Source organism: Leptodactylus fuscus, chromosome 4 (genome assembly GCF_031893055.1).
Source record: "Leptodactylus fuscus isolate aLepFus1 chromosome 4, aLepFus1.hap2, whole genome shotgun sequence".
In the NCBI taxonomy this organism is placed as follows: Eukaryota; Metazoa; Chordata; class Amphibia; order Anura; family Leptodactylidae; genus Leptodactylus; species Leptodactylus fuscus.
This window is the reverse complement of record NC_134268.1, coordinates 156,050,985-156,069,375: the sequence shown is the minus strand read 5'-3', so window position 1 is coordinate 156,069,375 and position 18,391 is coordinate 156,050,985. Positions and strand designations below refer to the sequence as shown.

The window sequence follows — 18,391 nt, the reverse complement described above, 5'->3', positions numbered from 1 at the left end:
GCTATTTACTGAAAGAATATTTTAGCCTACAAGAATTCCCATCAACTACCAGCAAAAACAAGGCTACACCCAAACACAACAATAGAAACCCTCCAATTGTGGCCCAAAATAATCACCCAAAATAAACACCATAATATGCTCATATTTTTATTAGCAACAGCAAAGAACAACAGAAATCCAATAAAAGGACTAAAAAATAGAAGCCTCAGTATACCAATACATCACCCATATCTAGCTATACCAATAGAGAGGGAGTACAGTGGCATCCCCCCTCCTGACATGTTTGATGTAATCAGGGGTCTGTTGCTAATACTGCAATGCAGCATCTCTTCTAAGGATAGATACATAGATAGATAGATAGATAGATAGATAGATAGATAGATAGATAGATAGATAGATAGATAAATAGATACTGTAGATAGATAGATACTCTAGATAGATAGATAGATAGATAGATAGATAGATAGATAGGTAGATAGATAGATAACACATATCCTTTTGAGATATCACAAGGGTGTGTTAATCATAATATTCCAGTACAAATATCAGATCCAGTAAAAGCATACCTGACAAAGAAGAGTGGCAATGGTTAGGTATGATGGGATCTCTCTACGTCATCCCCAAATGGTGTGTACCCACTTCAGTACACGTAAACACTATTTTGGAATGATGTAGAGGGAGCCCATTAGAACTAACAGTTGTCACTCTGCTTTGGCTGGGGAGACTTGTGTTGGACCTGATATTTCTATTGGACAACTGTGATTAATACACCCTTGTGATGTCATAGAAGGTTATATATACCTAGAGGAGATGTGACATTGCAATATTAACATGCTGGGAAGGCAGTGACTTTATTTTAAAATCAATGGGTCTAGGTCTATCATGGCATTGCTGGGAAGTACTGCTAACTTCTAGATAGCGAATAAGTTGGCCAGCAAATGGTGTCTTAGATAGTGGCCGGTGAGACAGTGGTACCTTGATCTATTGGGTTTTTGAAAGTAATGTTTTGCAATGTATGTAGTTGACGTATAAATACACATTATCTTTAGAAAACTGGCTGACGGATGTCTTGGTCTACATCCCATGTTTTCTGTTTCTGAATCATCCTCTAAGTTGATTTATGATGAAACCAGCTTGGAAGATTTATGAACAGAAGACAGAGAGGCTTGAGACTTGTCTCAGACAGCCCGTATGATGGATTTGCTAAAAACAAAAAGGCACTCTGCAGCTTGCTATGTAGTATGTGTACATGCTAGATGTGGAAAACAAATGATTCAGATTAAAAAATAACATTAAAAAAATATATTTTTTTGCTTAAAATAAATACAAGTAAATTATAGACTTTAGAGAGGACCTGCTGTATTCACCATGTTATGCTGTAGTATATTTTCTGTATTTTGTTGTTCCTCTGTTATTCCTCCTAGAAACTATTTAATAGAGAATACAAGTATTGTTTAAACAGACATAGCAGGAGAACTGACAGATCCTCTTTAAATGGTTGTTATTAAATTTTATAGCTGTTGTGAGTGGGTAACAGGCAGGGTGCTGGAGTCCCGGTATATCTCCCCCAGATTCCTGACATATGTGTGGTCCAGTGTGGGTTTTGAATAAGCTGCAGCCCAGGTGTGGATCATAGGTCTGTTACTGGGACATAAAAGGCTGCAGAGCCTGCATTACAGGGCAGAACCTGGGAGGAGATGAAATGGCTGGGTTTGTTTTGGTTGATTCATGTGACTGGTAGTAAGCCATACATACAGTTAGTATTTAAGTTTAGTTAGTGCTCAGACGAGCAGGATTTTGTTTTGCCTGAACTTAAGGCTGTATTTTATTTATTTGCTTTTCCTGTGCCTGAGGTAAAGTTTTATTTATTTTGCTGGGTTTTTTTTATTTTTTAAATAAGCCGTTTTTTTTGCTGCTTGATTTGTGCCGCTGTCTCTGATTGGGTCTGCACCACTGCTTCTACCAAACCATCTTCTCCATACTGTGTTTAACCCTGGATTTGATCTAAAGCAAATATGCACATCAATAAGACCATCCAAATGGTTGTACCCTCAGAGATGCAATTATTATGGGAGCCACATTCTCATTCTCAGTTGAAGGGGGAACTGCTGATGAACATCCAGAGTCTAGCAATGAATAAGATGACTATTATTATAGTTTCAGTTACTAAATATTAGTCTTTATATAATAATTTATCCTGGAAATATATGTAGTCATAACTAAATCTTCAATATTTAGAGGAATTTAGACTTATATAAGCGACCAAAGAAGATGGGAGAACAGAGCTCCCTAACAAATGCATAGAACCCTAACTCCATAATAGAATATTCTCAGGATAAATCATTGCATGCATTTATTTACACTTTAAAACTTCTGCCTAACAACATAGCAATCTCTAGCAGAATATGGTAACACAAGTCAGGATAACACTGTATATTTGTTGGCATTTTTATTCTACTGCTGCAAGTACTAACATTTTTAGAGTGACATAAGCAAGATGTGACAGTTTTAAAGATGTCATCTCTTTCATCTAGCCAGTTTTCTAAATATATTGTGTTCAGCTGATGGAAAAAGAAGGTTGTCATGTGGTCAAACAGCATCAGTCATCCATTATTCTCAGCATAATACCATACGGCTGTGAGGGAACTTCGATCATTCACATGACAGAAGCTCAACTTCCAAGTCACAAGCATCAAATCTCTTTATCATTGCACTTTTAAACCATCTTGTACTCAGATAACCTCAAGGTCATTTAATTTCAAAGCAGATGCCACATAGTAACCATGATGTACAGCTACAGCATACATCATCTTTACATTCCATGTATTCACAAGGGGCTATTCTAGAGGATTTTATTCTATACTATAGTATATACGCATTGACAACATGAACCACTCTGCGGATGGCAGTAACAGTCAGCTAAGATAGTAAAAATAAAATGATAGGGAAGGTTCACGATCATTAAATATGGAGATATGATTTTAAGAGGAATATGGTGCAGCAGTTTGACGAATATTTTTCCTTTCTTTATACATTTTTCTATTTTCTTTCTTTTTTTTTTTTTTTGTTGAATTTCTTTCTATGTATGGCAGATAACTTAAGCCACCTGTTCGCCTACTGGGCAACATTTAACACTTAATTTGTAATAGTTGCATGTAGCATCTTTTGGCACCGCAATCTGCTTCATATTTCCACTAAAACAATCTCATGGGCATCGCTAAGTCTCTAAATAGAAAATGTAATTCATTCCTCACTGTTAAACAAAATTAGGAATATGGAACTTTTTTATTATGATAATTCCTCCAATTCTTTCCTCCCACGTCTTTATGCACTTCTCACTTTTATTTTGTTGTCCCACAAACAAAATGGGTCTCTTATGGTTATTGTCATTGATATCCAAATACAGATGTGTTCACCCTTAAATTAGCCTTAAATTGGTTTACATTGAGACATTTAATCTATTATGGCAGGAATACACATTTTAGGAAAAGCCTTGGCACTCTATGATATTGCAAACAATGGATGGCCAATATAGAAAATTATGCTGTAATAAAATTTCATAACACAGTATTATTCTGAAATACTACCTATGGTATCATATGACTTAGACCTGGTTCCCATCTATGTTCGGTATTCTGTTTGGGAAGTCCCAAACGGAATATTGAATGCATTAAAAAGCAGTGAGCAATGAAAGCACACAGACCCCATAGACTATAACAGGGTCTGTGTGTTTTCTTTGTGGTGTCTGCACGAATCATGTGGAGAGAAGTAGTTCATGAAGTACTTTTGTCTCTGCATGACTCATGCAGACACCACGCAGAAAACATACAGACCCTGTTATAGTCTATGGGGTCCGTGTGGCTTCATTGTTCACTGCTTTTTAATGCATTCAGTATTCGGTTCGGGGGTCCCCAAGTGGACTCTCCAAATGGAATACCAAACTCAGATGTGAACCAGGTCTAACATGTCCGAATATATCAAGGGAGTCAGCTAACTACAACCTACACCATAAGACTACTCTTACAGTATATTGTAGATGCACACTTTAATTTTACCATAATCATTGCTGACATCACTGAACACACAGGATATATCAATAACATTTAATGGGTTATTTGTGGATCACCCCAGAATTTATAGGCTGTAGTGGCAAAACTCCCAAGTCTGCTCCAATGACTGTGTCAGAGCCTGGGCCTGCAAAGGACCCTTTGGTACTCAGGTAAGCTACTATTGTAGCTACTACTAAGCTACTGTATATCAATTACAGTAACAGAATCACAGATGTGTCCAGAGATTGCAAAACTCCTCTGCAGGTGTCATAGATGCCTATAAAGGCAATTTTGCTACATAGTACTACATATGAGACTTTTACTTGCACTTGCTGACATATGCCTTACACGTATGGAGGATTATTATATTATTATTATTATTATTATTATTATTATTATTATTATTATTATTGTTTATTTATATAGCGCCATTAATTCCATGGTGCTTTACATTTGGAGGATATCAGCACTCCAATTAAGAGTCTGCTTAGGAGTTACCTGGGTGTCATAGCTGTGGGGTCTCTGAAGTTTCACACAGCAGAGACTCAGTGGCAGTAACTGTGATCAGAAATTGCAATTACAGGTGCTTTAGGCCCTCAGTTACCCGTTATTTGCATTATAGTAAATTTTGTAGTCCTCCTAGGCTAAAGACACTCCTAAAAAATTATAAGAATATGTCCACTCTTACTTTACAGTGCTACAAATGTAGGCCCCAATGTCCCACAAAACCAATTAAATGACATGCCAGCAAAACCCTTGACAGGTTGCATGACACTACACAAACACTGGGTGGTGGCGTATAGACACATATAGGATACACCTTCTGAAAGAATATCGTGAAACCATAGCCCATATTTACTATTGTTATACAGTTGTGTAAATTTAGAAAGACAGCCTGAAAATGTATAAGATTTATCACGGTGGATGATGCTGGATAATAGATCTGATATATATTTACACCATCTAGTCTAGAATTACACTGCCTTTTAGATGGCTTACTTTTACAAGAATTTACAAGAAAGAATTTACAGCACAATATTGGTGCATATTAGATGCATTTAAGTCATTCCCCCGTTTTCTGGGAATCCACACTCACATATCCAGCAGTTAAATTTTTTTAGCCCAATCAAGATGTGATAAAATATGCCTAAAATGCACAGCACTGCACCAAAGATGTGCCGTGTTACTCCTAAGAGGTACCATCTTTGCACCAGTGTCTAGTTGTAGCTACAATAGTAAATTTGTGCCCATGTTTTTAAAAACATGGTCTTCTGTAATTACACATCTTGGGATACGTTCAGAAATTGACAGTTGGCAGTGTGGTACGTTTAAGGGCTCATTCACATCTGCGCCCGGCACTCCGTACTTCAGGTTTCTGTTTCCTGCAAGAGTCTCTCACCCATTCATTTGAATGGGTGAGAAAGATGTTCGGCCGTGAGCGGCGGTGAGCGTTTTATGCTCTCCGCCATGAAACCGGGTTTTATAATCCGGGCACAGAGTCGGACATGCAGTACTCTGTGTCCGGATTAAGAAAAACGGTTTCACGGCGGAGAGCATAAAACGCTCACCGCCACTCACGGCCAGACTCAGTCAGTGGTTTCCGTCTTCTGGCATGCAGAAGACGGAAACCACAGAACGGCCAGCTGAACGCAGGTGTGAACCTAGCGTCAGCAGTCGTAGCTATATTTACAGTAAAAGGGTTGTTTGATCTGGGACAAGTACTTAGATTAATATTAATGCAATTACAAATAGGTCTGGCAAGATTGAATAAGAAAATTAAAGGAGCAAAACCAACATAAAGGGCATGCTGGTCTTGGAAGTCATAGCTCTAGAAGAAAATACCTCCATAATATGGCACCTGATAGAAAATATCGTTTTATGTATTGCACAGGGATATAACTTTTAGGGTTGAGCCGATCTTCAGATTTCAGGATCGATTTTAAAATCCGTTTACGATCATTTTCCAGCTGATCCCGATTGTGAAATTTGCTTGATCATCGATCGGGATCCGATCTTTCCCGATCCCGATTGCTCAACCCACTTAATAATATATACACGAATTGGGATGAGCCGATCTTGAGATAACCTCTGACCTCGATCCCGCCGGAAAAGATCGGGATCGCAATTCCGATCGCGATCGTGAAATTTACTCGATCGCTGATCGGAATCCGATCTTTTCCGATCCCGATCGCTCAACCCTACTAGCTTTACCTATACTTTTAGCACATTAATGGCTATAAAATATAAAAGTTAAATGAACGTGGTCACATATATTCCCATATACAGTCCATAATGCCTTACTGTAAACAAGAACCCAAATCTATCACATACAAGTGCAAATATCTCCTTATAATATTAGCTATTTTTTATTTCTGAGTGTAAACATTTTTTACAGCTGACTTCAATATGCAGGAAACCAGAAAAGTGCCCATTTTTCACACTCCATTGCATTCTGCTTTTCCTAAGCAGTATATCTTATAAAGTTAGCAGTGAATTTCTGTGTCACACAGTCCAACCTGAAACTTCCCAATCAGTTTACTGGTAGATTTAGACTGGGTCATATATTACTTTACATTTTTTTAGATGACAGACTTTAAAAAGTAAAGCCGTAGAGACATGGCAATAAAAATGCTGTGCCATTTTGCTATAAAATAAACTTTGCTCTCCTTGAATTATATAGGTCATATATCATTGCACATTTGTCTACTAATTTCTAATTTGTGACTTTTTCTGCAGAAGATGCAAAAATGCTACAAACAATTGAAGACAATTTTCAGATGGCTCCCAAGAGGATGCTATCTCTTGAGTGAACAATACAAAAATGAATATATATATATATATATATATATATATATATATATATATATATATTTGAGATACAACGGTCTTGGGTAACAGGCCATGGTATGAATGGTCAGAATGTACAGTAACATAAAATTTCCCGCGTAGTGGTCAGTTGCACCTTTATTAGCTGATCACAAAGAGTTTCTAAGGCTGGTCCACAGTGCAAAATATCACCTTAACCCAAACATATTCTAGCCATAAACCAGTAATATTTTATCTCTGCATTCCAGTGTTCATAACGTTTTACATTTTCTTTCAGTGTAGCCTTACGAAACTTTGTATTTTCTGGGTTCATAAGACTTTTTGATCAGTTCTTATTACTTTTGTTTTTGATGGTCAATATAATCAGAAGACATCCATTCTGGCATCTGAATTTTAAGGTTCATGGTGTTTATCATGTAGAATAAAAAACATACTAATTTTATTTTAGGTAATGCCAATTGGGTGGTACGATCCGACGTCATCTTTTGGCACGCCTGCCTTTTCTTTCTTCTTCTTTTGGCAACGCCCTCCGGTCCTGGCTCTTCCCCGGATTCATCTTCATCCTCTTCTGGCAGTTCAAATCCGATTGGTTGAAATCTGGCGCGTGAGCAGTAGCGCTCCCTCCGGAGCTACTGCGCACACTCCGGTGGCACTGCCATTGAGAAAAATGGTGCCGGAGTGTGCGCAGTAGCTCTGTAGGGAGTGCTACTGTGCACGTGCCGGATTTCAACCAATCGGATTTGAACTGCCGGAAGAGGATGAAGATGAAGTCGGGGAAGAGCCAGGACCAGAGGACGTCGCCAGAAGATGACGTCGGATCGTGCATCAACGCCCAGGGTGCACGTTCACGTATGATTTACCTATATGTTTTTATAGTTTTATTTTAAAATGGGGGGTTAAAATAAGATTAACGGTGCCTGAATAGCCTTTTTAAAGGCTATTCACACATATGAGGGGCTCATACAGCAAACATTTTGCTGATAGAGCCCCTTTAAGGCTAAGGCACGGGGAGAGCAGACCTGTCTCCTAAAATAGAGGGAAGGCGGGTCTAAACAGCAAGCCCCAGGTGCCCACGCCAGGTGCTCATAGGCTCTGTAAGTCAGAAGACCGACCACACCTATCGGCTGCAAGGGAATTAACCCCATGCGTGCTGAACTAAGCAGCGACAGCGGAACAGGCTGTGAACCTGATCCTCTGGCCGCACCTGCCGCACAGTCCTAACACAGGGACAGGTTATCTGTAGTGGCAAGTACACTGGTAAAAGTGTGAGTACATGCACCCCCACTGCTTTCATTCAGAAACAGCACCACACTTGTACATGGATTATGTCTGGAATTGCAGTTCAGCCTCACTGAAGTGAATGGGAGAGAATTGCCATACTAAACTCAACTGATAAACCGTTGTGATGCTATTTCTGATAAAAAGATGTTGATGTCCCCTTTAATATATAATTTGTTGGAAAATCCAATATTTTAGTCATATTGAAGGATTATTTTATCTTATTTAAATCTGTGTTATGTCCTTAGGGGTCAGTCGACAGTCCTACTCAGTGATTTATCAGCACGACCAGTCATAATAAAGCAGTCACTGACTAAGACCAAGTCTATAACATTGAGTCTAGTAAATGGAGCCTAAGTATTGTTTCTAAGGCTGCTCTTCAGTTAATGTAAGGAATTATTATTGTACTTGACAGCTCTGAGGATCTTAGTGAGGCCCTGGACTGTAAGTATAAAATTGTTAACCCCTACAATGCCAATGCTGGAGCTGAAATGGTTGCCAAAAAACAGCCTCCTCATTGTTTTCCCTGTTCAAATACCACAGTCAGTTGTAATGCCTTTTCTGATACTGGCCAATAAACTACCAATCTCTATTCCGGTATATTATTTCTAACAGCCTCATTGATGGCATGCATTTTTGCTGATTTGGGGGATAATTACATGTAAATAGCTATATCTAGGGCTGTATACCTCGGGCTGACACTGCATATATACCACATTCCCGATCATGTCTTCAGCTGGCTTTATCTCATATTGCTTAACAGCTAGAATGAGAATCTCAGCTCCAATATGGCACCAGAATCAGTTTTAGGCTGATTCCCCACATTACACAGTTCCCCCCCCCCCATTCCTTCTGTATCCTTTCTTGGCTTAAAAACTGTAGTGAATTCTGCAACAAAAAAGGCTGTGTTCCCGCAACACGGGGCCTTAGGCTTAGATGATATACTGCCCACTATACAGTTAGCATCAGAGGTAGAAGTAAGGATTTTTATTCATGGAACCAACCCCACCAATAACAGTATGCTTGCTCCCTGGTTGTTAAATATGGAGATTATTTTAACACTTGCTTATGAAGACACGACAACATATCACAAACACAAGCATCAATAAAGTTAACATTTTACACTGTCTGTACTGGATCTTTTAGGTAAAACATGCCGACTGCTTCTCTAGTGATATCTGTTACAGGCTACAGTAATAGCAATTTCAATTATCACTAGAGAGGAATGTATAATACATTTCTGACAGATGTGAAATGTTTGTCAGACAGAAAAGTTATTTTTGCCAAATGTTACAATAAACAATGATTTTTGATTTATGCTTAAAACATATAGTTCTGCCCTTTACCTCGCCAAACAAGACTGTTTCACCACTCTCATCTCTTATCTCTCCAGCAACCCTAAAAGGCTCTTTGAAACTTTTCACTCCTTACTCACACCCAAGGTGCAGATGCCATTCACAGACCTTAGTGCTGATGACCTGGCCACTCATTTCCATGACAAAATTTATTAAGATCCATCAGGAAATAACTGCCCAATCCCCAGGTGGCATTGATTCCCTCATCTACCATAGTACTGACCCCCTCACCAAACGCACTTCAGACTGTCCATTCTCATCTTTTGAACCTGTTACAGAAGAGGAAGTCTCCCAGCTACTTTCTTCATCTCGCCCTACAACTTGCAGTAGTGACCCCTTCCCCTCACACCTTCTCCAATCTCTGTCGCCTCTCTCTCTCTTCTGGAATTTTCCCATCCTCTTTCAAGCATGCTGTTGTAACCCCGCTGTTGAAAAAACCCTCCCTGGACCCGACCTGTGCTGATAACTATCGAACAGTTTCTAACCTCCACTTCATCTCCAAAATCTTGGAATGCTTGGTCTATTCTTGTTTAATCCGCTATCTCTCTGTTAACTCTCTACTTCACCCCTTACAATTTGGTTTCCACACTCTGCACTCTACTGCAACGGCCCTCACAAAAGTCTCCAATGATCTCCTGATGGCTAAATCCAATGGCGACTTCTCTCTTCTTATTCTACTGGTTCTCTCAGCAGCATTTAACACTGTTTACCATCAACTCCTCCTCACTATGCTCTGCTCAGTCAGCCTCAAGGACACTGCACTCTCCTGGTTGTTCTCTTATCTTTCAGATCACAATTCCAGTTTATCATTTGCAGGCTCTGTTTCTTCCCCTCTTTCCCTTGCTTTTGGGGTTCATCAGGGCTTGGTCCTAGTCCCCCAGTTCTTCTCTCTTTACACAACCTCCATTCGAGAAACCATCACCAGATTTGTCTTCCGGTACCATCTTTATGCTGATGACACCCAATTATATACATCTTCCCTTGACATCACCCCTGCACTAATACAGAACATGAGTGATTGTCTTTCTGCTGTCTCAAATATCATGGCTTCGCTGTATCTGAAACTAAATCTCTCTAAGACTGAACTACTACTGTTTCAACCATCTAAGAGATCTGTCTCTGATATATCCACTGCAGTCTCCGGCCTTACTATAACTCCTAGACAGTATGTCCACTGCCTTGGGGTTGTGTTTGACTCAGACCTTTCCTTCATCCCCCATATCCAATAACTCACACGCTCATGTCACCTCCACCTCAAAAACATCTCCAGAATATGCCCTTTCCTTACCAGAGATACATTAAAGGCACTTATTGTTGCTCTGATTCACTCTCGCTTTGACTACTGTAATTCCTTACTAATCAGTCTTCCCCTGTAGTGGCCAGGCTCATCTATCAGGCTAGATGCTACAGCAATGCTTCTGGTATGTGTCAGTCATTAGATTGGCTGCCTATTCATTACAGAATACAATATAAACTTATTACCCTCATCCACAAGACTCTCCACAATGCTGCACCTCCCTACATTTCCTCTCTCATCTGTCTACCTCCCAATCCATACTCTCCGTTCACTCAATGACCTAAGACTTACATCCTCTATTATCAGAACCTCCCATGCTCGTATACAAGACTTCTCCTGAGTTGCACCACTTCTCTGGAATGCTCTATCCTGAACAATCAGAATAACTCCCAATTTCTACAGCTTTAATCGCAAACTAAAGACACATCTTTTCAGACACAACAGCCTACATCAGTGGCTCTTAACCAGGGTTCGATCGAACCCTAGGCCATATGCATGGTTCATTTTGTGTACCAGTAAAAAAACATATACCTATGTCTTGAATTTGGAAAAAAATCATACTTGATTTATCACTAAAGAAGGGTTCGGTGAATGTGCATATGAAACAGGTGGGTTCGGTACCTCAAACAAGGTTAAGAAACACTGGTCTACATGATTATACAAAAAGAATTTTTAACTCAAACATAAATAAGAAACATAATGTTTTATTAAACAACAATATTAGCATTAAAAACAATAAAAGAAACATAGATTACATAGTAGAAGTCCCCTCCATAGCCCAGTACAAATTACAAAAATATAAAAGTAAGTGGATAATCGCACAAAGGATGCAACATACAAGAAATACACAAAAAATTCTGTATCATATGACAAAATTATTTGTCCCTAGATACCAATGACCATAGTTGCTGCATGTTAGTATCATACACTACATACTGTATAAGTAATGAAGACTGCATAAAATAGATACATAATTATAAAAGGTCATTAAAATGAGCAGTCTCACCAGTAATCATAGTGATGCAAACAACACATGGAGCAAATACAAACAGCACATAAGATCACTGAGTATACAAATATATGTGTATCAGGCAAATACGTATGTTAAAAGTCACCCATAAAAACACAGAAAAGATCAACATTATTTATTACCAAGAGGATGGATGGGACCTCCACCACAAGCCCCAACACGTGTTTCACCCCTAAGCTTTCGCCCCAAGTATAAATAATACCTGACACGGGTGTGTATAGTAAAGTAGATTCCCCAGTGGTGCCACTGAGGGCACGCCCACCGGTAATGTCATCATGACTGATATGCCATGCTGAGATACTATATAAGTGAATATTATAAAGATATAATATGCAAAATGCACAATGCAAAATACAAACACAAGGCCACATAAGATTCACTGGATACATACAGATCAGTATAATATATATTTATATATCTAGGCTGGGTCCAGAAGAGGCCAATGACCCTTGAAAGTGAAGTGTGGGTTGCAAAACTCCTAAATAGTCAACTGAAGTTTCTATGTACAGATTCCTGTAGCAACTGGAATCAACTACTGACAGTAACAGTACTTGCATTTCGTTCACTCACTTTCATTCACATTGTTCTTAATATATGATTCTCTCAAGCACACTTTAAGAAATTGTATCCACAACTGATATAAAAGTGCTTGTGTAAACAAACCCTTTCTAAAGCAGAAGATCCTGAACATATTGTATTAGAAGCAGAACATAATTTTGACAGTTGGACCCATTTTGCAATAAACAGCTACTAGAACATTGGCACATTATTTCCTTCCCCTGCAAAATTTCTGCTGATAGCACTGATTTGTTTCTATCTCACCCTGCCAAAACTGATCTCATTTAGTAATTCCTTGGGACTTCAGAATGGGAAAGATACAACTACCCTTAAGAAGATGAAAGCAAAAGCCAAAACAAAAATATGATATTTAAAGTGAGGCTAAGATTTCAATTTTTTCCTTACGTCAATAGAGCATGCGAAGATAATAAACACTGGAATTTTTTTCTCTTTTTATCAGAGACCTATTTCTTCCACATGAAAGATGTCTACTACTAGTCAGGAACGTTTTAGTAAAGAATCTTCATATATATACAATGAAACTGCTCTAGAAAACAACTACTTTTTTGTGATTACCACCTTAACCAGACTACATTTTCTATGGCAGATTTTTGGTTGAACTATATATTCTTTAAAAGGCACTTCTTAGAATATTGCTTATAATTGCATTTTTGGGTGATCGTCTTAGGCTGAGGCCCCACGTTGCAGAAACGCAGCTTCTTATGTCGCAGATTTCACTGCGCTTTTTTGAGCCAAACCTAGGAACAGCTACAATAAGAATGGGAACTAACTAGGAAGTTCTTATATGTCTCCCTTCTGCTCAATCCACTCCTGGATTTGGCTCAAAAAAGCAGCAAGACCAATAGGTAACTGTCTCTTGGAGTGGAACCAGGATTGTTGACAACTGACAAGATAGACTATGCGCTATGGTAGAAAGCACCAAGGAGTCAGAAAGAAGCAGGATCTAAAGATTAGCATAGCAGTACAAGTGTTGGTTACTATAGATGAGTGAACAGTGAAATATTCAATATTTGTTTTGAATAGCCCCTCAATATTCGACTATTTGAACGAATATCGAACCCCATTATAATCTATGGGGAAAAAAGCTTTGTTTCAGGGGAAACCACTCTTTGACTCAGGAGAGTCACCAAGTCCACTATGACAACTCAGGAAATGAGGACAACACCTCTGGAATGCAACTGGGACAGCAGGGGAAGCATGCCTGGGGGCATCTAACATGCCTAACTAAGTCCCTGTATTACGCCATTAATAATGCGGAAGCTGACTTTTTCCCATAGGAATGCATTGACCAGCGTTAATTGGCCGAATTCCATATAGAGTACAGAATTGCTGTGCACTCAACTCTGCTATACCTGAGATGCGGCAGAGCTGGCCGTGCGCTGAACTGTGCGACACCTGAGATGCGGCAGAGCTGGCCATGCACTGAACTATGTTACACCTGAGATGTAGCAGTGCTGTGCGCTCAACTCTGCTACTTCTGAGATCGGACCACAATGGAGACTGCTGTGGACCAATCTTAGACTCCGCCTCCTCCAGGAGAACCAGCGTTGATTGGCCAAATGCTGTACACCATATGGCATTCGGCCAATCAACGCTGGTCAATTAATTCCTATGAGAAAAAGTCAGCTCCCGCATAATGCAAGTTGACAGGGATACCGACTAGCATATAATGGGCTGCCACGAGATAGAGCCCCAAAGAGCTGTTTGAGTAAGATTCCCACCAAATAAAGCTATTTCCTAGATAACCCTACCAGTACAGCTATCCCTGTCTCACAGTCACATAGTTCACAGTCTCATATGAACCGAATCTGAAATCCACCATTCGTATAAAGTGGAGGTCACCTGATTTAGTCAACCAATTACTTTTTCCGATTTTTTTTATGCCTACGTTGTCGTAGTTCCTGTCCCACCTGCCCTGCAGTTATTGGTGCAAAAAAAGCGCCAGGGAGGGTGAGAAGGGATACAAATTTTTAGTGCATTTGCCACGTGGTATGAAGCAGCCTGATATCCGATCGAATACCAATTAGATCGAACGCCGTTCACTCATCTCTATTAGTTACCACAAGATATAAGCAGCGGACAGTGCAAGGTCAGGTAAGAAGCTAAAATCAGTAGTAGGCAGTCAGCAGAATAGAGATAGCAGGCTGGGATAAGGTCAGGATATAAGATCCAACACAGAAAATCAAGCAGTACACAGAAACGCCTTAGATGGATTATGGAATGGAGGAGTAGCTAAATGTGGGTGAACTTGATAGCATTTTGGAGCAGGTTGTATAAATGACATTTAAACATATAGCCAAAAACATTAGCATACACAGGGGAGAAGTCAGATGCTTTGAGTTGTTTCCCTACATGACCTTAGTGAAAGTGTATTAGAGAAGAAGCAGGTCAAGCAAGTCTGATGTACTGATCAGTGTATGCTAGTCCTTTAGCAGTATCGGGCATTGCCCTTTAGCAGTATCGGTCATTGCCTGTATGGACTCATTTTGCTGTATAATCTTATATTACAATGGTATTGTGTGATATAAAATGTATACCAGTGTTAGCCCGGACTGGCAGTGCCTACATACACCTCCTATATATGATAAAATGTGCAAGGCTACGACAAGTTATACCTTAGTAGTGTTGCATCATATTCATCCCATCCTTCCCAGCACAACAGATAATTTAGCTTGCATTGCTCTTTATCAGTTTAGTCATAAGATAACACATATTAAAGCTAAGATTGTCTGTTTCAGGAGAGTGAGAAAATTTTACACAAATAGGAGTTAAACATGTTGGTAAAGGTGAGCAAACAGCAACAGTGAGAATAACAGTCATGTCCTTGTGATCTCACGTCTGCTGAAGTGCTAAGACGGAAATGACTTAATGCTATCAAGTTCTACTATAATATGATTTTAATTTGGAACCCTAAAGCAGTCGTTTGCATGTTCACTATAGTGTGAATGTCTCAATATAACACTTTAGTTAAATACTAGATGAGTAGTCTCTTGTCGTAAGAACAATTCTATGCTTAAAGGGGCCATCCAAGGTCATAAGGAGTACGGTCAAATTAGGGAACGGAATAAAATAATAAAATAAGCAATACTCACCTATTCAATCCCTCTCTGCTCCGGCATGTTGTGGTAGACCTGCAGTCTTTGTTTGCTTGGTTGCAGCCTGCAGGGTACCATCAGTGCAGTACTGGTGGTATTGTGGTCAGCAGCTACAGCTCTATCGTAAAGGGGACTGGTGGCCGGAAACTACAATCACATATGTCACCACTTCATACCTTTGTATTACAGCTGTGACCGGGCTGGATGGACCAGCTCCATTTACTGTAATTTGGGGATGTTACAAACATGAGCAACACTTTCAACTGTATTAGTGAGGGCCTCGAGCCACCTAAAGATGACCTTTCACCATCTCCATCTTTTTTGCATCCTTGAATAGATGCTGCTCCACTGATTTCAGTGTAGCACAATTTTTTTCTCTAGCCCCACTGTACCTAAGCAAGTAGTGCAGTTACTTTCCGCACCCAATGTGTTACTTCAGCTTTCTACTGTCAGGTGGGCACCCATTGGATGGAGCAGAGGAAGGAACTGATAGTAGAGAACATAATTGTGCTGAAAATAACAGGAATGATAGGTAGTGGTGAGGGCCAGGGAAATACACCCAACTGCACGGGAATCTGTCAACTGTTGCCTACTGAAAGATGCAGAGAACTGGAGTTGGAAATGGTCAAAGGTCCATCTATAAGGCCTGCAAACAACATGGCGCCCTGGCTACAAGCAAGACATCTTTGTCTAATCATTGCATAATGTGGCACAAAGTGACAATTAGGGGGGACAAATTGAACATTATTACTTAGGGATAATATGGGGCTTTGTTATTCATGGGCACACACTGAATATTATAAGATATACAATCAAGAAAATAAGTATTTGATCCCTTGCTGATTTTGTAAGTTTGCCCACTGACAAAGACATGAACAGGTTATAAGTTTAATGGCTTTTTATTGCATAGACTGGGCAGCATGGTGGCTCAGTGGTTAACAGTGTCGCTGTCCAGTACTGGAGCCCTGGGTTTGAATCCTTCTAAAGACACCATATGTATGGAGTTTAGTTTGGGAGCCCTATATGGGACAGTGTTAATAATATCTATAAATATGTTGGTGTTATATACGGTAGGTAAGAAAAATAAATTATAGGTGCTGTACCTTGTGCAGGAAAATAAACATCTTCAAAATATACTTACAGTTCTAAAAAGTATCTTTCACAGTCAAAGCCCACCAAAATGTAGAGGTTTCTTACATTTTATAAATCCCCTTAAATAATGTACATTTGTCTATGTTACACCTAATATGTAACCTTTTACGCTTTAGATCGGGATATTGTTCTTACCTGTCAATGATTGCACACATGTCAATACTGATGTTTGCAAAGCTGCCCTGCTTTCCTTGCTCTACCGAATGGAGGTCGACTAGCTGGTTGTCCACATGGAGAAGCTGCATGCATCCTTGGAAGGAATTCTCATATGTGGGGTGGTAAGTGGTGTTTGATTTGGAGTAGAAACCTGAGGATATAAAAGTAAGAAACAAGTGTCACAAACATGACAATAATATCTTAAACTGCATTTTGAACCATGTCTCTTGTTAATCCATATAATAAACAAATATAATGGTAATTAATTGCTTCCTTTTTTCTTCATTAGGGTAAATAAGTGCGAATCAGAGATGACAACGTGAAGGAAAATCTACAGTATGGTAATAGCGAGATACACTACATATTTCTCATGCAGAAAGTATTAAAAAGGCTCAGTATATGTCAGAATATATAAAATAACAGCCAGCTAAAGGTCAAGATCAGACCAACACGTAGCAAAAAAATCATTATTTTTTCACTGAGGTTAGAAAGTTTATAATCTGTGTTCACAATAGAAAGTTTAAAGCCAGGAAAATACATTGTTCTATTCAACTTGTATTTTTTTGCTTTCATTTCACTTGTTGTATGGGTATGGTACATGTTGTGAGTCTTGTATATCCCTGCATTAATTCCCTATTCAGTTCTTTAGCTGCGTATTATTGTGTTTGCTTTATGGAGAAAAATCCACATGTGCTATATAAATATTTTGTTGCAGGTGAAATCTGCAGTTTACATTCACACAAGGAATCGACAAGCTAAAGGTTTCAAAAATGTCTGCATTGAATAGAAAAGACATTGGGGAAGATTTACTAATAGTGTCTAAGTTTTAGACTGCAAATTTAGACTAGACAGTCCCAAACTGCACAAGATTTATAAAGGTGTCTAATACTGTTTGATAAATCTGGTGTAAACATTAAACCCTAATTATTTTGTTCCATTTTCCCCCCATTTTTGACACATGTATAGCAACTTAGAACACGCTCCTTTTCTGTGACGCTATACCCCTTGTCCGATAGACCACACCCCCTTTGTCATAAAAGTGTCTAAAACACTTGATAAATGTGGTATACTTGTACAGCTTGTAATTCTGCTGCAAATACCTTCAGAATTTGGTTGCATTTTGCTTGCTAAATATCCCTCCCTTGTGTACAAGGTATTAAAATTGGTATAGGAACACGAGTAATATAATGGAATTCATGAGTGCTTTCATAGGGCTCCTGGCAGGGAAGGGAGAACACATCTGTAGGTTAAACTAGTGTAATATCTTTGACTGTTCGGGTCTCTGTGTTACCCTCTGATCTGTTCAGTTATGATTCCTTGCTTTAAGTTCTTGTTTTTCTGTATGAACACTTCTCTAGTCCCTCATTTCTTTAATTGATTTTCCACTAGACCCATTTCTTACACCTTGCTTCCCTCTGCTCCTCAAATAGTTATTCTTAGCCTTACCTATGTGATTGACAGATTATCTGCCAATCAAGCCTGGGGCAGGTTTTGGACTTTCTACAAACAGGTCCTCAGCCCACACGTGTTGGCTGCCTATTGTGACCCTGTCTTTGATAAGCATTTTTCTTGCT

The 18,391-nt window shown here is 39.2% G+C and overlaps 1 protein-coding gene across 1 annotated transcript in view; it reads right to left on the bottom strand.

The window, feature by feature from the left end:
* Positions 1 to 18,391, bottom strand: part of CNTNAP2 (contactin associated protein 2) — a 1,390,705-nt gene that overhangs the window by 503,009 nt on the left and 869,305 nt on the right. Inside the window, exon 10 of the mRNA XM_075271239.1 lies at positions 16,797 to 16,968. Within this exon, the coding sequence (XP_075127340.1) occupies positions 16,797 to 16,968 (172 nt within the window). The remainder of the gene's footprint in view (positions 1 to 16,796; positions 16,969 to 18,391) is intronic.